Source organism: Grampus griseus (assembly GCF_964374135.1).
Source record: "Grampus griseus genome assembly, chromosome: 13".
NCBI lineage: Eukaryota > Metazoa > Chordata > Mammalia > Artiodactyla > Delphinidae > Grampus > Grampus griseus.
The window spans coordinates 72,323,141-72,342,255 of record NC_139007.1 but is presented as its reverse complement, the minus strand read 5'-3'; the positions used below and the strand labels follow the sequence as shown (position 1 = coordinate 72,342,255).

Here is a 19,115-nt window from a genome sequence, read left to right as displayed (position 1 = left end):
GATAATGGCCCTGTCTCTCTCCTGTAATGTGGTTGGCAGGTTAATAGCTAATTATTGAACACTTAATCATATGTTAAGCTCTGGGCTAAGGGCTTTACATGGATTCGATCAGGTTCATCTCTCACAACAACACTGTGAAGTAGACAGTACTGTTTATGTGCTGTCAGATGGGGAAGCTATGGGGTACAGGGGTTACACCTTACCTCTGGTTATCCAGTTAAGTGGAGAACGGGCTTTAATGCCCGGGCTGCCTACTCCAGAGCCTGTGCCCTAATAATTATGATATTCTGTCTTCTGGACAGAAATACATATGGTATGGAGAGAGAAGGGTGGACAGTGTGACCAGAGAGTGTGTTGGGATCCCCGGCTTAGGGAAGAACGGATTCTGAAGGAATGACCCTGCAGCGAGGATTCGTCATGTCCTCTAGGTGGCGATAGTCTCCATAACTAAACCTGGGAATTACGAAGGCAATGGGGACTGCCTGTGGTTTTTGCGGGGCGGGGGGCGGGGGGAAGCACCGTATAATTGTGCTAACCAACAGAAGGTAGAAAGAGCCTTAAAACCTTCTATGTGATACTTTAGTATCATAATAATATAGACCTTAGCGATCAACCACCCAAAGCTACATTTGCTCGGGTCCTCTGGGCAGAACCACGGCAGAAAGAGGACAAGGAGTCTCTTCAAACTCCCAACTCAGTGTTCTTTCCTTAAAAAATAACTTTTCTTGGGCTTCCCTGGTGGCAAATTTTCTTGGGCTTCCCATGTGGCTTCCCTGGTGGTTGAGAGTCCGCCTGCTGCTGCAGGGGACACGCGTTTGTGCCCCGGTCCGGGAAGATCCCACATGCCGTGAAGCGGCTGGGCCCGTGAGCCATGGCCACTGAGCCTGCGCGTCCGGAGCCTGTGCTCCGCAACGGGAGAGGCCACAACAGTGAGAGGCCCGCGAACCGCATAAAAAAATAATAATAATAACTTTTCTTTATGAATAATAGGACAATTTTAATTTTCTATGTAAATATCCTCAGATTTGAATACTGCAATGCAAATGAACTCCAAGAGTACACTGCTATACCCTTAATAGGAGTCTAATTATCATTCATGCCTAGGAAAAAGATATTTAAATTTGTACTTTATTTATCATTGTTGTTAATAAAAAATATTTAAGTATAAGCATTTTTTTTAAAAAAAAAACAAAGCACCCAATTCATGAATGAACTTAAATCCTCAAAGTTAGCACGGAAGTCATTTTGTTTGGAATTAGACATTTTTCCTTTGTAGTATAGTTGGTGGCCAGATTCTCAAGACAGCCCACAAAAGTCTTGTAAATTCTCTACTGAGGTTCCAGTGTTTACATTTGTAACGGAAACAAGTTGAAAATGAATACTAATGTAATGCTAGTCACGGAAAGTATTTAGAATACAAGGGAAAAGGGTTGGAAAGTATTTAAAATGCAAGGGAAAAGGATTAGCTTTCAAGTCCTCACATAGTCCTCACGTAGGAGGGTTAAAATATCAGGTCCTATTGTTCCATATCTGGATGCTAAGTGGCACTGCTGAACTGGAACAGCTGGGTTACTCACCAAGTCAGGGGCGGATATGGGAGACGCTGATATAAGGACTTTTCCTATCACAGATATTCACTTATTCTCTGTCTTTAATTAATTTTCTTATTTATTGTGGTCTTTAACACCACGGTGATTTTAGCTCCTAAAGAAACTATGACTAAGAAAGCGTGTCCCTTTTAAGAGCTAAGGGGGAAAAGCATTCATGAACACGTTAACGCTTGTGGCTCAGAAACTCTTAAGTTGTAGCCCTTTGGTTCACATTTTGGTGGATGACCATGGAGCTGTCTCTCCAATTCTTTGGGCCGGCTCCAAGCTTCTCGTTTTTGAAAGTTAAGTAATGAGCAAATGTAATCGAGATTAATCAATAAAAAATGAGACCGCATAAGTTAAAGAAGTGAGGTCACTCTTACCCAGTAAATCTGTTTCGGCCTTGGTTCCCCCAATTCAAACTCATACCCAGGTTGGGCGGAGTTTACTGAGCCCTCACTCCAAGGTACTGGCCTCAACATTAGCAACTGCCCTTGGGCTGGCGGGAAACACCAGAGTGTGTTCTCCTGGTTATCCACCAGGCTACAACTTTCATTCTTATTTCATCTCGAGTACTTACTATCTTCAACTTCTTCTGAGATACACTACCTGGGTCTCCACAGAATGCAAACATTAATATAAAATGACTAAATTTCAAAAAATTTATGAAGATTAAGTTTCTCAAATATTTTTGGTAGGAGACAAGTTTACTCACCAGCATGTACCTTCTTACAGGCAATGAATGGGGTGAGGGAGCACAAACAGTTGACCTATTATTTAGCGAAGTTATTAACTTCTCTAAATGGTGGGTTATTGGAACCCACAGTACTGATTGGAAAGAATTAATGACTATCTTTCCAATCTAGAATAAGTGACAACCCATTTGACTAGCAGACGTTATTTTTACCAGCTCCCCGGTTATTGTTATTAGTGTTTTTTCTTCAGCAGTGAGACTGGTCTAAATACTTTTCGTCTTGCTGGAAGGGGATGACTGAAATCCGCACACACCTGCATTTTTAAAATAACAGGATGAGCACCAAAGAAAAATGGCCAGTGGAATGTTTGCCTCTTAATCCAGCTCCATGGTCCGTTTAATTTACAAATATTTAAAGGTCTCAGATTTTAGTGTTTCTTCCCTCTGTCCTCTAGTCTACTCAGTTATAAAATTCTTGTATAAAGGGCAAGAGCAAGGATTTTAGTGGGCCATTATCTGTGAGTGTAGATTGAAAATGCACGGGTGATGAGGCTCTGGTGTGAACGATGAAGGGACCTGCTGCTTCTCTTCCTTTAACCTATTCGATACCAGCTCACTGATTTGTGGCCATGAGGAAACAATACAGGGGCTTAGTCTTTGCAGAGGCTAAAATATACCAGAAAGCTGGCCAGGCGAGGATGCTCATCTCCTGTCCCCTGCTTCAGGGGATGAGGAAACTCTTTGGGACAGAGCCACTGTGGAGCTACTTGGCCTTCAAGGTTACCATAGAAAAATCTCACGGGAGGTGCCCGAGAGACCACAAAACACAGGGGAAGTTACTGCAGAATCACTCAAATGTTCACTTTGTTGTCTACGTGCCGTGTGGCAGCGGAGACCATTACACTGGAGTGATATGCAAAATATTTAACACCAGTTCCACTCAGGAACTAAATTAGAACAGTTGTTGAGTCCTGGGCCAGAGTCCTGAAGACCCCCTTGCGGTGGTGGGGGAGGGGGCGGTGAGGGTGTGTGTGTGCGTGTGTGTGTGGAAGTGCCCCCGGAGGGTGGGAGCCCAGGGCAGTGTAGACGTGTCTCGCTGTTTTAACCACTAGTATAGCTGGACTGTGTGAACTGGTAATGTGTTGGCTGGCCTGCGTTCTCCCTGGGGCAGCAGCCTCGGAAGTATTTCATATATTGCTATGCCGAACTCAAAGGGGAGAAAAATCTTTATAGGTGGAAAGATCACAGCTAAAGACAAAAGAGCTAACAGTCACTCAATCTTCAAAAATATGTTCTACTTTAATGAATGAGCTTCTAGGTCACGGGACAAAGGCCTACAATTCCCGAGAAGTCAGGTATTTAAATGAGGAAAACAGTTGGGAAGTGAAGATGATACATCCTGACAACAGTAGGTAAGTGAGCCCTTGGGGCTAAGAGTTTTGTTTGTGGTTTATTTGTATTTAGGAAGAACAAAGATTAAAATGTCCTCTTCTGAGTTATCAGACCTACACTTCTGGTGTTGACCCTTGGTGTGCTGGGCTGTGACATCCTGTGAATCCTGTCAATCCCAGATCCCAGGATGGATGAAGTGCGTGGTGTGGCCTCACCCATACTCTTCCCAAGTGCTGGGATAAGAGTGTGTTCTTCTTATCTGACAGCTATGTGTCTCCAAGACCCAGTCAGCCTTTATCTCATACTGTACATCTCACACCCCCACACCCCCACACACTATACAACAAGATAAAGCAGAAGAAGGGAAATAACAATGAACAACGTAAACCTTTTCTTCAAAGGAGCCTGATTTAGGGTGAGACTCCTCCTTGCACAAAGACCAGAGTTTACTTTGTCCTACAGAGCTAAAAACTGGTCCCAGGAGAACTCTTTAAATTCTTTGAACTCTTTAAATTGCCCAGAGTTGAAAGAGCAAAGGAAGGCCCTATTTCAAAAAACGACAATTTAGAGTTTGTTATGCTTCTAGCTGTTCCAACCACACTTCTTGCTGCGGAGACACACCTCGAGGTCCATGGTCATGTAAGTACATGCGAGTTTGCCTCTGAATAAGAGTGTTGGGAGACCAAGGCAAAATCACCTTCCCCCAGCGAGTCCCTGGTAGTGGTAGGGCCACCCGATGGAACCGAAGTCAGGGCTCCTGCAGGCAGAACCAGTTCACCTGGGCATCAGCACCTGTCAGTGATGCAGGTGTGGTACGAGGTCCCTGCCTGGCTGCGTGGCATGTGAGGCAGAGGCTTCGCTGGGGAAGCCCTTCCTCTGTGCCTCGTTTCTACAAAGCAGAATAACACCTTCCATTTCCCGACAACAAAACAAAACCATAAACGGATTAGTGAAGAGGTATTGTTGAGGCAGCAGTAGATGAAGAACAGGAAAGAAACAAACAAGTTGAGAAAAACAAATGATGGACTTCTGAAAGTAATGATTTTACAGTGACACTACGGGCAACCCTTATAATCGCTTTGCTGCATTCTCCTTCTTCTGTTCGGACACCACTCCATCTATTAGAGCAAAATCATAATTGCATTCTCAATGTGCTGCTTTATGGACTCTATGCGCCGGGATTTGCTTTTGTCAAATGGAAGTAGGGCCAGAGTTACCTCATCACACTCCCCCAGGGCTCCAACACACACCTGCCCGTTCACTGGTTCACCCCAGCACCAGGACACGGCCCACGGGAATGCTGCCCATCTCACTTTCCAGAGGGAGAAATGGAAGCATCTGGCCTTTAAAACACGGCGAGTTTATGTTTGGGCCTGAAGCTCAAGGTTTCGGTATCTGAATCTCGTGGTTCTAACCTTGCTTTGAAGCCAGGGGAGCTCCCCTTCACTAACGGAAGAGATGATTTCACGCCTGTATTTCCCGAGTCCTTTTCAAGGTGAGTAAGCCTCAAAACAGAGAAGCACGTGCTTACAGACAGAGTTACCTGGGTCTTTGTAGATACTGAGCACACCCTTGAAGTAATGAGGTAAAAATCTTTCCAGTAGAAGCAGCACATCTTCCAACTCTTCCAGAATCCCCACAAGCAGGAAGTTTTCATTCACGTTCAGCTTTGCTCTTTCAAGGGCCCACTCGCCAGGCTCCCTTTATGGATATAAAAGTGATTCTGAAATCAAAGATTGGTCTTCGCATTGCAGCAACAACGTGCTGGAAGCTTCTCCCTTCTCCCACCCATCCCCAGTCACATACGTCCAAATCCCACTTTCTCCCGGGCCCAGCGAGCCCCACCTAAACGTCTGTTAAGAGAAAATGGGCCCAGGCAGCTAGGTCTCAATAAACGCTGATTAGAATGGCCTTTTAATAGGAGGACCAAACCGAACCCATAAAGTTAGAAGTTTTGAAATATGAAACTTACTGATTTTGATTTCTGTAGAAATCAAAATAGGTGTCAGGTCATGACCACTAATCATCTTATTCTCTTGAGGAATTTGAAAACAAACTTTTTTTTTTTTTTCCTTCAATTACAGAAGGAAAACAGCCTCATCTTATTTGTAAGGCAGATCTGTGAGCCAACAACACGGATATGAATGTAACGCCTGGCTGGCGTTGACTGTCTGGGGGAATTTGGGCAAGCCAGGATTCTTTTTTGAAAATGTTTAATAATCCTTACTGAGCTCAAATAGTTGTCATCAAGGTGGAACAAGGTGACATTTTGAAAGCATTTTGAAAATCATCACGAGATAAGGCATCAGAAGTCCTCGCCCCAAGATTGGGAAATATATAATTTTAAAAGTACTTTAAGGAGTTAGAATCTTGTTTCTTGGAATAAATATCCTCATTTTGACAGAAAGCGAGTCAACTGGCCCCAAACCTTCCCAGGATCTGAAGCCCTGACCGTGAAGCAGAAGGCATTTACTACAGGGGCCAGGGTGGGTGAGGGAGGCCTCCTGAGCTCAGGAGTTTATAATGAAGCAGAAAACTGACACTTCTGGCCCCAGAATTCTGACCGTAAACCAACTGGTTAACTCGGCAAAACGTCAATAATAACAACACACATAATAACGAAGCAGCAGTCACAGTGTAAGCAAAAAGTACGAGTGAGCTGCAACTTGGAAACAGCCGTGTCCCCCCCAACCCCCAGTCTCTTAAGGAACACAACGACCTTCTAATCAATGTCTCCTTTCGGGGAAAGTGCCGCTTCTGGCAGCAGGGTTTATCTTCCACCGAGCAAAGATAATATTCATCGTTACCACCATTTCTCCTGGAGGCCACACATTTGTCTAGTACAACGAATTTCAAGTGTAGCTAGACCAGAATCACCTGGCAGGTGGTCACAGATGCCTGGGCCTCACCTCAGAGACTGTGATCAGGTGAGGGTTCCTAACAAGTACCCCAGGGATGCAGATGCAGGAGGTGGGTGGACCACACTGAGGGCCCTTACTATCTGAATAAGTCACTTTCTAAAGAAGGTCTTGCAACCAAGTAAGGTTGAGGAGGGATCACTAGAAAGTACTTTCTTCTCTTTCTACTAAGCATGCCTCAGGAGAGAGACACTCTGGAATTTTGGGTGCGAGCATCTAGTGTTTCAGACCCAATCAGACACACCACACTGGCAAGGACAGCTGTGGATGCAGCACAGACACTAGAGGAGCAGGTTGGGCGCACCCCCTGGGCTTCACTATCTCATGGGCTGGGGAGTGACAGGTGTACGTCAAAGGTGAAGAAGAGTTTGGCTGGCATTTCAGTTACACAACTTTACGGGTGGTTCCCAAGGCCTCTGCCGGACCTTGATTTGTTCATTTCTTTATTTACAGGACATTCAGAATCTCAAATGCCATCTTGAAAGATTAACAGTAAATATTAACTGAATTCCAGAAGTTAGAGAGACTGGGGACGCAGAAGACGCCCACGCAGGGCCAGTTGGTGGGTTTCCCGTCATTGTTGTCCAAGTGAGCATGTCATGAGCCTGTTTCAGTCCTTACCTGCATCTGGGATGCTGTCCACAAAAGTACGGAATGATGTAAAACAACCTGGGGTTGGAACACTCAGGATAGTTTTCAAGGATACACTCGTTGATGTCCTAGAAGAGAAAACACAGCAGTGAGATGTCTGGCGGTCTCTGCAGGGCTTTGTCTAATGTCATACAGTGTAAGTAAAATTGATACTTTAATGATACGGGAAGGCCTTGAGAAGATGTACAGAACTGATGGATTTCATGAGAAGAAATGAAATCCCTTTTTTGCCTCGCACCAGCCTGCTTCACTGGCCAGGTACACACATGCTCAGCATTTCACAGAGTGCTTGGTCTGTTGAGTTAAATGAATTTCTGCATTTCCCAGTGGCCTGAAGTCTCTAGCTAGATGACAAGCATCTTGGAGCAGTTCGACTGACTGTGGCTAGCTGTGGCCCCAGCAGTTATGAGAAACTGGGAAGTATACAGTGGACACTTAACAAATATTTGTTGAATGAATTCAGTATGACTTAATTCATTCAGACTTAATCAGAGATCCCTGTACAGCCAGTCCCGTAGAAATGTGTTTCCCTGTGTATCCACACGTCCAACAAATACTTATTAAGTACCTACAATAGTCACATAGAGGGTCTGTAAATTTTGGAGGGGCTGTAAAACCATTTCTAATGTTATATTAGGTTAGGAAGTGGCCGGATGTTTGCATATAGACATTCTCTCACTTTCAAAAGCAACAGTTGTGATTTTCAAATAGAAAATCTGGAATTTCTGCATAGAAAGTTTCTCTTCTATGAGGTTGAGTGCAGTGTCTGTCAGCATTACTAGAGCTTACAATGACATGAAAAGAAGGGCTAAAAATCCTCTTTCATCAAGGCAGATTACACTGGATACCCTAGATAAGACATGTCTGGTTCTTAGGTATTTCTAAGGAGAAAAGATAACCCAATTTACAAACAAACCAAACAGCTATGGGATGTTTCTTCAGACACAATACTGGCAAGGCAAATTAAGAGTGGATATAACTCAGCAAACACGGTCCTATGGTCAATGAAGTTTATGAGTCAGTTGAAGCCACTGAATCTAATACGATTAGGGTAAATGGTTAGTTATTAAAAGGTTTTTTTTAGTTCAAGTTGGGAGTTGGAAAATATAACTTAAATATCTATTTTTTTCAACATTTTCTTTTCCCTCTCATGCTTCTTTGGTTTATATACCACTTAAATAAATTACACAATTACAGTAACAAATTCAACCGGAATAAAGAGATTCAGGAACAGACACACTCCAGCTGCGCACCTGAGCCTTGTGTGGGAAGCACAGGTGCACAGTTCGCAGAGAGGAGTATACGAGAAGCACGTGGAATGGTGTACGTCAGCCCATCCAGCCATGCATGAAGTGAAGGCAATAAGAGCACCTCACTGCATATGAAAACCCATTACAAATGCATGATGTTAGACCCCAAATACCTTTCTAAGAAGAAACTGACACAGAGGGATGTATGTATAAGACTATTCATTGCTATAAGATTTATTACAACAAAATATGGCAGAACGTACAGGTCGTTAATGGGGGATTGATTCACAGAGCAGTTATGGCACGTTCCTATGATGAAATACTGGGCACCCAGCAAGGATAAGGAGGATCTACACGCACTGTCCTGAAAAGTGTCTGTGATGAGTTTTCAGATGAAATAAAGTCAATTATAGGACAATATGAACATGTAGGACAACATAAAAATAAAATGTGTTTACATAAGGACAGAAATATCTGGAAGGGGCTTCCCTGGTGGCGCAGTGGTTGAGAGTCCGCCTGCCGATGCAGGCAGGGGACGCGGGTTCGTGCCCCGGTCCGGGAGGATCCCACATGCCGCGGAGCGGCTGGGCCCGTGAGCCATGGCCGCCGAGCCTGCGCGTCCGGACCCTGTGCTCCACAACGGGAGAGGCCACAGCAGTGAGAGGCCCGCGTACCGCAAAAAAAAAAAAAAAAAAAAAAATCTGTAAGGATAAACACCAAACTGTTAAAATAAGTCATTTATGGTGGTAGATGTAATGGAAGATGGGAATACACTGAACTTTATTTGTTTTTGAAATGTTAGCTTTAATTATAATATATATATTTTAGTTTTATCATCAGAAAAGTTTAAGGAGATCTACACATTGTAAAACAAACTAAAACTTGTATAGAGGGTGACCAGGCTTTGCCATGAGGATGCTCTGACCTCCCTTCCTCCCTCACCCTCCAGGTATCCTCTGGCAGTTGGCTTCCCCCAGGGACCTGAGCCTTAGGTCAGGGTGACCCAGGAACTGGGCTGGGGTCAGAGGGAGGGAGCTAGGAGCTGGGTGGGAAGCAGAGCACAGGAGACTCCGGGCACGGCCAGCGTGGTCAGGAGGGTCTGTCCTCTGAGGTCAAGATTTCACAGCAAATGGCTGAGTAAAATGGTAGTGATTTAGGGGGTGTCCAGAGATCTGCCCCCCACACAGTCAGCCCCCCAGAGACCTGCATTAACACGAGGGGCGGGGCAACTGAGCCCACCCAAGCCTCCTGCAGAGACTCTCACAGCGCCTGCGCTTCTCTGAATTCACTTTACAGTGGCCTTTTAAGAAGAACTTGTGTAATTGTTTGTTTAGGTGGTGACTCCAGGAGAGCCCAGATGCCTGTTCACTGCATCTCCAGCGCTTAGCACCCTTCCTGGAAAAAGCAGAGGTGCAATAAATACTCAGCGACTGAATGAGCAAATGGCAGAAGGAACAAGCCAAGACACACACCCCTGATTCTGTTCCCAGAGATCCTGGCCTGGGGCTCGCAGGAGGGGGCAGAGGGCATCGGTTGGTGGGGAAGGGGAGGGCTGAGGACTGCAGGGACCTAGGAAAGACGCTTCTCTACTGGAATCCACAAATAACCTCTCAAGGTCAATTTATGGGAAGACATAAATTCCTAGTTTAAGAATTACTGTTAACAATTCTTCCTTTCTTAGAGCAAGGCATGTCGCAGGAGATTTCAAAGGGTTCCATTTGAGCCCATTAGGTTGATGGATGGTGTTGGCCACAAGCATCTTATGGAAATGCTATAGGAGGACATAAATACAAGATGACTCAGATGTAAGACCAAGCGGAAGCAGGAAACGAGCTGTGAAGACCCACGCACTCAGCTGCCTACGGCTTGGCCACAGTGAACACTCATCTGATTCCCGGCAGCTCAAGGACGCGGGGCTTTGGGAAGCTGCTCCTGGCCACTCACACAGTCCACTCTTACTGGAACCCAGAACTTCAGTGAATGACCTTTCAGTGTTTTTGGCAACCAAATGTGACAAGTGTCAACACAGCTGTTCCTCCAGTGCTCTGCTCCAGTCCCCCCCAGGGCCATACGGTTTCCCCCCAGAATTAATGGTTTTACTTTTGGCGTTAGGCTTCGCCATCTTGTGTTGTTTTACAATCCCCTTTTTATACTGAAGTTCTCTTTGTCCATATATAGTTTAAAATGATTATGCAATTTCATTTTTTCTTCCCATGCAGTGTTTCTAGGATAAGGTTGTTTTAAACGAAAACCTTAATATTTATTTTAAGACTTGCTCTAAGGTCTTCACGACGGTGATGATTTAGCCAAGCGGGCCCGCTTGCCAGACTGCTTGCCAGTGCTTGATCCACGATTTGCTTATCTGGTCCTTGGATCTTGGCAGCTGCCATGGCACCCCACAAAGTGTCCACGACTAGCCCTCTTGTAAGACTGGGTTTCAACAAAAGACCCCACTCTCCCCACATTCTCAATTTATTTGGGAAATGAGATATTCTCTAGGAGCGAACATTCCAGATAACTGAGTCCTTTTAATTGCCAAAACTACAAAAAAAAAAAAAAAAGGCCAATTTTGGTTGAAATTTATTCTAAACTGTGCTATTTTTAAAAGCATACACTTATACCCTCTAGGTTTTCTTAGTGGCTTCACCTTCTTCCACTTTGATTGGACAGCAAAATCATGTTCAATTGATTTTCTCCCATAACATTTTCACTGGATAGACTGTGATGAATAACACGCACCTGTCAAATGCCAAAGGGCCCTCAGTGCCCAAAGGAAACCCCAGTCACTACAGCCAGATCCCTGGGGGTCACTCCCGAGTCCTCTCTCACCCTCACTGTTCACGTCACTCAGTGGCCCGACCCTGCAACCTGACCCCTAAATGGTTTTCTAATGCGCCTTCTGGCATCCATTCCACACCTCAGGCCCTGCTCAGCTCCTTCGCAGCTGGTTAGTATCTCTTCCTTTCATTTCTTCTCCCTGAACACATTCTACACAAAGTTGCTGCAGTAACTTAGCTGAAATGCAAATTCATCCACTTCACCTCTCTGTTCAAAAGCTCTGAAGGACTCTTAGTGACAGTGCAGTGGCAATAAGGATCAAGTAGGGCACCTGTTAAGAAATGCTAATTCCCGGACCCCACCTTGATTTAAGGGAGAGCTTGATTTAACAGGCTTTTCTGGGGACGAGGCTAGAAATCTGCATTTTATTTATTTATTTTTATTTATTTATTTATTTTAACATCTCTATTTGAGTATAACTGCTTTACAATGGTGTGTTAGTTTCTGCTTTATAAGAAAGAGAATCAGTTATACATATACATATGTTCCCATATCTCTTCCTTCTTGCGTCTCCCCCCCTCCCACCCTCCCTATCCCACCCCTCTAGGTGGTCACAAAGCACCGAGCTGATCTCCCTGTGCTATGTGGCTGCTTCCCACTAGCTATCTACCTTACGTTTGGTAGTGTATATATGTCAGTGCCACTCTCTCACTTTGTCCCAGCTTACCCTTCCCCCTCCCCGTATCCTCAAGTTCATTCTCTAGTAGGTCTGTGTCTTTATTCCCATCTTGCCCCTAGGTTCTTCATGACCTTTTTTTTGTTTGTCTTTTAGATTCCATATATATGTGTTAGCATATGGTATTTGTTTTTCTCTTTCTGACTTAACTTCACTCTGTATGACAGACTCTAGGTCCATCCTGCATCTTAAAGAGGAGCCTTGGTGATTTTGAGAACCTGGTTGCCCTTCATGGGCCTCAACACTGGGCCAGAAGGTAATTCCATGCCTGACTCATCTGGGTCCCTTGCCTGGAATTTCCTTCTGCCTCCTCCCCTGGTCCCATAGCGGGCCTACGTTTTGGCGGAATTCCTGGCAGGACGAGTGTTAGTATATATGCCAGTCCACCTGTAGCGAAAGGAAGGCTCCAGAAGCTGGAGAAGAATTCAGGATCTGACAGCAAGTTCAAGGTCACTCCTGGTGAGCCTTCTGGGTAGACAAAGCACACACAACCTACACTGTGTGCTTTGCAGCATCCTAAGCATCCTCTCACCTCTTACCAAACTGCGAGTGGTCCTGGGACTCTGTTCTTCTAGTAAGACAAAATAAGTGAAGTCTCTAGTATACTTCTCATTCATTCCACGATCTTTTGTCGTCAAGCCCCCTCCAATCCCATGGCTAATCCTGGGCCCAGAAAGGAGGGATTTAAGGAGTTCCAGTAAAAGGAAAAGTTGAGCTACACCTACGGTCCATGGTGAGGTGAGGGCTGTGCCAGATGGGCAGGGCTCCAGCACCCCCCAGCCCTACCAAAACCGGAAGAGCTATGCTTTGCCTGGGTTTAGCTATTGGGTTCCGTATAAGATTTCAGCTGATAACAAGGCTCTAAATCTGAAAATCATTGCTTCAGGCCAGCACGCAGAGGCTCAGGGTATTGGAACAGCTAGCATGACCCGCATCACACCGCCCCTCCCTTTGCCCTATATAAGCAGGTGATTCTGATTGTAGGGCCCAGGAAGTCAGATCTTACTAGCTGGGTCATGACTGTTAGGGTCCTATGATTAAAGAGCACCTTGTGGAAAAAACCAAAACTATGAGGAAACATTTTTCCTCTTCCTCTCCTTCCTGGGGTCCAGGCTGCTGATAGTTCTATTTTTCCCCCACCTCACCCTTTAAGGAAAGAGGGGATACCAAGCCCATGCTAGCAAGGGGAAGAGTAGGTTTCTTATGTGCACAATAGTGTTAAACACTATAGAGTATCTATATTCTAAATGTCAAAAATATCTTTAAAAATGCATGGCATCTTTTATTGAAGAGAAATTTAATTTATTATAATTTTGGTGTATAGTGTCAATCCCTTGATTATTTTAGTTTTCATTATCAACTGTGAATGAATAGAGGCCTTTGAACCTATGACAAGCTGGGCACGAACGTGGCCTTCAGGAAGGCATACTGTACACAGGTGGGGTGCTGGGCAGACTTCCCGAATTCAACTCTCTGAACGTTTTGAAAGCCACACCTGCTGGGCCGATGCTGTTCCAGGCTCCTGGACAGGAAGGGTTGCCAAGTATGCAGAATTCTGCCAGATTGTGCAGTTATTTTATTAGGCAAATAAATGTCTACAGATTCTAGTGCAAAACCACTAGGCCCAACCCAGTTTTGTACAAACATTTTCAAAAGTAAAAGTGGAATACATTATCAGTCACTCCTTTTCATAATTATAGTTTTTTTGGCTAACGATCATTTCCCTTCCTTCTACATATAATGTCTGGAATATTTGCACAAAGAATATCTTTAAGCGGAGGTTAGCCCCAGTGGGAGTTACTTAAGAAACCACTGGATACCCTAACTTTTATACAAGTGGGACACTTTAAGAAAGTCCATCTCGACAAAAAATTTCAGGCATAAATTTTATAGAATCATAAATTATGAGAACTGAATTCAGTGACTAGCTGAAGGAAGACTCAGGAAAAAGAGGTAGAGGAGGGCTATCAATCCTTTAGTGCTCTTTATTAGAAATGAAACACATGATAAACTTCACCTGGGATTCTAATTTTAAACTTTCAACTAGAATTTTCTCATAAAGTTTACATCTATGATGCCACAATATGGTCAAATGCAATCTGATTTCAGAGATTCTTAATTTGGAGTAGCTCAAAATCGGTTGCTTGTTGTGTTTAAATAAATCAAGCTGAAATCTTCAACAAACCAATGCCAAGGTTCTTTAATTATTTTATGAATTAAGGCATCTACTGTACATAAGACATCATGGTAAGCACCCTGGCCTCAAGTAGCTGACAAGTAATTGTGCCTGTCTCCCTTTACTTGTAGTTTACAAAATGTAACTTTACTAACATTTATATAGAATATATTCTTGGTAGTGGTTCCCTTTATTTGTATGTGGTTCCCTTTTTATTAATGCTCTTACCTTATATTAAAATTTGGCTCATAAACTTTTTTTTAGCATTTAAATGGTGACCTTTTCTCAGCCCTTTACTTCCAGTCTCTATTTTCAACAGATGACTCCCTCTCCCTGTTTAATAGATGAATGTAATCATTTATCTTATTATGATTATTGATATATTTGGATTTATTTTTGCATCTTTCTTTGTGTTTTGTTTGCTATTCTTTTCCTCTTTTTTTTTCTTTTCCGTTCGTTTTTAAAGTTTTTGATAATACCACCTGCCTTTCTTCTTTTGCTTTAGAATCTAAAGATTTTCTTTCTACTATTTTCACAATTACCCTTACATTTTTTAACGTTCTAAGATTTTTTCCCCCAGATATGTGGTTCTGACAGCTTAAAAAATACAAACGATAACAATGCAGCTTAAAATACTCTCATTACTTGAGAAGTACTGAGGAGAGGTGCAGAATTTTAAGAAATCATTCATAAATGGTCAGAAAGGTGAGTTGATGGAAGAGTCATTTAAAAATGTTTAACGTTCAAACTTGATTAATTTTTTTCTAGTAAAGTCTGAAGTAATTTGGTCTTTCTATATTTCTCCTGAATCTGGAAAGATCTTAGCACTTTTAATTATCCATTAAACACTGCCCATCCCATCTTATCAATGTTGTCTAAATCTAATCCTTTTTTAACACAAAAAACTCTTCGCACTCAGTATTTAACTCATTCTACCAACAGGTGTTAATCAACGGTTATATTCACTGTTGCATCTTGTGTCCTGCACCTCCCTTACTTCTCCTCCTAATCCATCTTTTAATGATCCTTTTAGTGAAGTCGTTAAGTGGTTAACTCTTTCTATGTCTGAAAAAGTCTATAGAGTGATTGTGTAGCTGGATATAAAATCCTAGGTTGATGGTTATTTTCCCTCAGCACTGTGAAGATATTACTCTGCCGTCATCTGGTATCTACCGTTGCTGATGGGAAATCTGCTATCAGCCTAATTATGCTTCCTTCACTGGTCATCTGTTTTTCTTCCTTTTCCTTGATATCCTGCAGTTTTACTCTAAAATATCTGAATGTCAATTTAACTTTGTTTATTCTGTTCACAGGCTGTGGTTTTGTTCTTCCACCCCTCTAGGTCTGCCCTTTAAAAGCCATAGTCTCAGTGATGGGTCAGCAGTCGTTTTGTCTGGCTTTCTTTGCTTGGCTGTGAGGGAAGTGTGGCTCCCCACCCGAGGCCCTGAAAGCACTGATGCTGGCCCCCATCTTGACAGAGAACCCAATGCCTGGCTGCCGCTGCCCCATTCTGGACCGGAGCTCAGCTGGCCTGTGATTTCACCACTGCTCATCACTCTGGTATTGTTCCAGGCATGGGGACCCTCTTTGGATTTCCTTTTTAAATATTCTATCTATCATTGCTACATGTTTGGGGCCAAGGGAGAGTGAAATCTCTATACCGTCTCGCTTGGGGGTCCTGTATGGGCTGTTCATGCTTTTTTTCCTTCAGGGTGTTCTATTGGAAAGAATATGGAGTGCAGAAATGTGTGTGATGGATGTGGGGAGTGCACCTTGCTGAGTCAGAGGAAAGATGCTTGGTAAAATGTCAAGTCCATGCCAAAGCAAGGTCACGTGTTTAGTGAAATGTGATCATTTCTGCTTCATGAGGATGTCAGAGGCCAAAGCACAGTTTAAGCCGGACCTCGAACAGTATGATTCCTGAGGATTCTTCTTACAGACCCTGCAAGATATTAATATATTGTAGCAGGGATTTTATTATAACGGTGTTGCTTTGAATCTTTTAATTGCTTCAAGTGTGTCGCCGAAAGTTCCAATATGTGAAGTATACCACGAACACAAAAATGGCATAATCTTCACTCTACATTTTCTTTATTAGTATTATGTAGACTCTAAAATTCTGGAAGGAAAGCTTCCTGTCTCCTCTCTGTATGATGGTACCCACCCAGGGCCAGGCAGGTGCTCTTTTATAGCTCATAAAAGTAGCCTTTGAAGATGATGAGATTTTAATTTGAATTGTGCTATGCCTAGCAAATCACCATGGGAATCTGGTAGAAGCTTTCAGAAGACACTGCTGTTTTTCAATAAACAACATCATAAAAAATTCAGCAGCAGAGTGAAATGCAGAATGAAAGTACTGGTGCATTTTAATCAGAAAATGCTTAAATGATATTGTGGATGAAGATATATCATTATGGATATATTTTTTTAGTAGACATCTGGAGGACTGAAATGTCATTAAATGACCTCTAACCCACTCCCTGCTAGAAAAAGTACATTCCAGATTTGGTCTCCACTTAGAGGAATAATGACTTTGGGGCTTTGTGATTCTAGTCGCCAAGGCCCAGAAAAGCCATGTGGCTGGACCTCTGCCACCAGCAGCTCTGCCGTGACCTCTCAAAGTGGTATCTTGGTTAACCAGCCCCCTGTGGGCAACTTTGCCCTGTGCATTCGGCCCAGCACATAGATGGCAGCAATCTTTGCAAAAGGGGGCTATGCTGATTCTATTTGGAAGCATAGAGTCAGCAGGACTCTCTGTCCTTCTAGCACGACTAATGTTGAGATGCTGACTAAGCCCTTAAAATAAGCAGGAGGACAGGTTTATGGAGAGATCCACCGCCCTCTCTCCTACCTAGTCACATAGAAAAATAGGTCACCACTCTGTGGGCTTGCTGTGGGGTGGTAGTATGATATCATTTGAGTGGATTGCCAGTGGCTCCTATGCGCCTACAGCTTTCCCACTCTAGATCTTAATAAAACCATGGAAATGCATTTTAACTTGACTGCTTTCCGTGCAACACCAGAAAGAAAAGATGCCGGTAAAACCTAGGCCAGAGATCAGAAGGACCACTGCAGATGTCACTTCAAAGCTGAATTATGAACTGGAAAGAAATGCATCGCTCACCTCGCATCTGTTCATTTCACCTGTTAAGAGAAGCCTCAGGAGTAGGCTAAGTCCCCACACAGTTCAGTATTTCCTGGAGGTAGGACTAGGCAGACAAATCAGGCTCCAACAGAGCTTCTCCACCGACCTGAGCCTTTGTGAGTGTAAGAATGGCAGGAATTCCTGGGAAACCAAGTACGTTCTTCAAGGGTTTTTACACCATAAAAATTATTTATGACTCCTTTGGGCCACACAAGTTTCTAAAAGCCACAGAAACTTTCTTAACCTCATAGAATTTTGATGATTTTGCCTTCCCAGCTGAAGAGGTTTAGAATTCCCTTCTCTTTCTTTCACATCCAATAGTCTAATAGTTTTGGCCTAAGAGGCCAAATCTAACCACAAAAGTCACACTTTCAACTTCTGGTTATCCAGGGCATAAACAACATGTCTGTAGATCTTTGAAGGCTCACAGCCTCTCCTTTCTGTGGCCCTGTAGTCCCAACTCAGAAGGTCATACAGAATCCACAACAGGTTTAATAAAGAGAAATTGAAACTAAAGAGGCAGAATGATTATTTTAGATGAACTGGGAATTGCAGTTTCTTAAGACAGTGTAATCATGAGTGACTAAGAATTGACTGGGTGAGAGAACTATAGGAGTGAATAGGCGGTTTTGTTTTTGAATGCATTGATTAAGGGCTATCAAGGATTCAGCAACATTGGATAAAGCAGTCGTGGAAATACAAGGGCTTGAGAGTTCAGCTCACCCCTAGAAGGAAAGCTATGCAGTGAGAAATACAAGGAAAGCAGGGTGAAAACTACAAGAGCTTAGTAGTGGGGTCCGGAAGGAGAGCTGTGGTTTATAGGAGCATGATTCCCTTCGTGACTTACTAGGACCACAGTGAAACCCTTGACTGACGGACGAAGTGGTGAATAGCCACCTGGTGGGTTATTTGTGGCAAATTTAAAAGCGCAGGCTGGCTTCCTACTCTCGGGATATTTTCAAATCACCAACTTCCCTCTCCACCCTTAAGTCAAAGAATAAGAATTCATTTCAATATTAGCCCAAGAAAAACACAATCAGAGGAGGTCACAATGCTAGAATACCGTTATTAATCCCAAGACTAAATACAGTTGATTTCAAAGCTTTCACCAGAAGAGTGGAAAATTTCCCCAGGGGGTTATGATTGGTTTCACTCTTTAGGTAACCATACTGTAAATTCTTTGCTTCTTCACTTTTAGCACTAAGGGCTAGATAGTTTCTCAAAGTACAATAAGCCTAAGGATGTTGCTTTGATTTAAGAAGCAGAGAAAAGGAAGGGAGTTATTGATATGAAACGATTACCGTTTTTCAAAAAGAGTAACCAACATTTTAGAAAGTCCCACTAGAGAACCCTCGGTAGTCCTAGACTATTAGGGAGACAGTGCCCAAGACCTTTCTGTCTGCAGCCCACGACCGTTCTCCTTTAGAGAGAGGCAGGATTTAGCAGGAGGTATGTGCCGCTCAGTCCTATAGAAGGTGGAGGAGAAAATCATTCTCCTTATTCTACATTCTTGCTCTGGACTTGCTAGGTCTAAATCTATCTCATTTATAGTCAGAATTTGGGGATTTAAGATGTCAACTGACATGCAAACAAATGCATTAAAAAACAAATGTCATCCCTAGCTGTTTCTCCTTGCCAGTAAAGACTGAGGGAAGCAGGTGGTTATTAACTTGGAGTACAGAGTACACACACTCCCCCACCCTCGCAAAGGGGTGTGGGGCTATAACTGTATTTCAATATGATTTGTTTTGCATTTAAAAACATTATTCTGAGAGGTCCGTAGGCT

The 19,115-nt window shown here is 43.4% G+C and overlaps 1 protein-coding gene across 1 annotated transcript in view; it reads right to left on the bottom strand.

The window, feature by feature from the left end:
• The window catches only part of UST (uronyl 2-sulfotransferase), a 288,827-nt gene that overhangs the window by 55,943 nt on the left and 213,769 nt on the right, over positions 1 to 19,115 (bottom strand). The window contains exons 6-7 of the mRNA XM_082669303.1: positions 7,215 to 7,312; positions 5,219 to 5,376 (exon numbers count right to left, since the gene is read on the bottom strand). Coding sequence (XP_082525429.1) covers positions 5,219 to 5,376; positions 7,215 to 7,312 — 256 coding nt within the window. The remainder of the gene's footprint in view (positions 1 to 5,218; positions 5,377 to 7,214; positions 7,313 to 19,115) is intronic.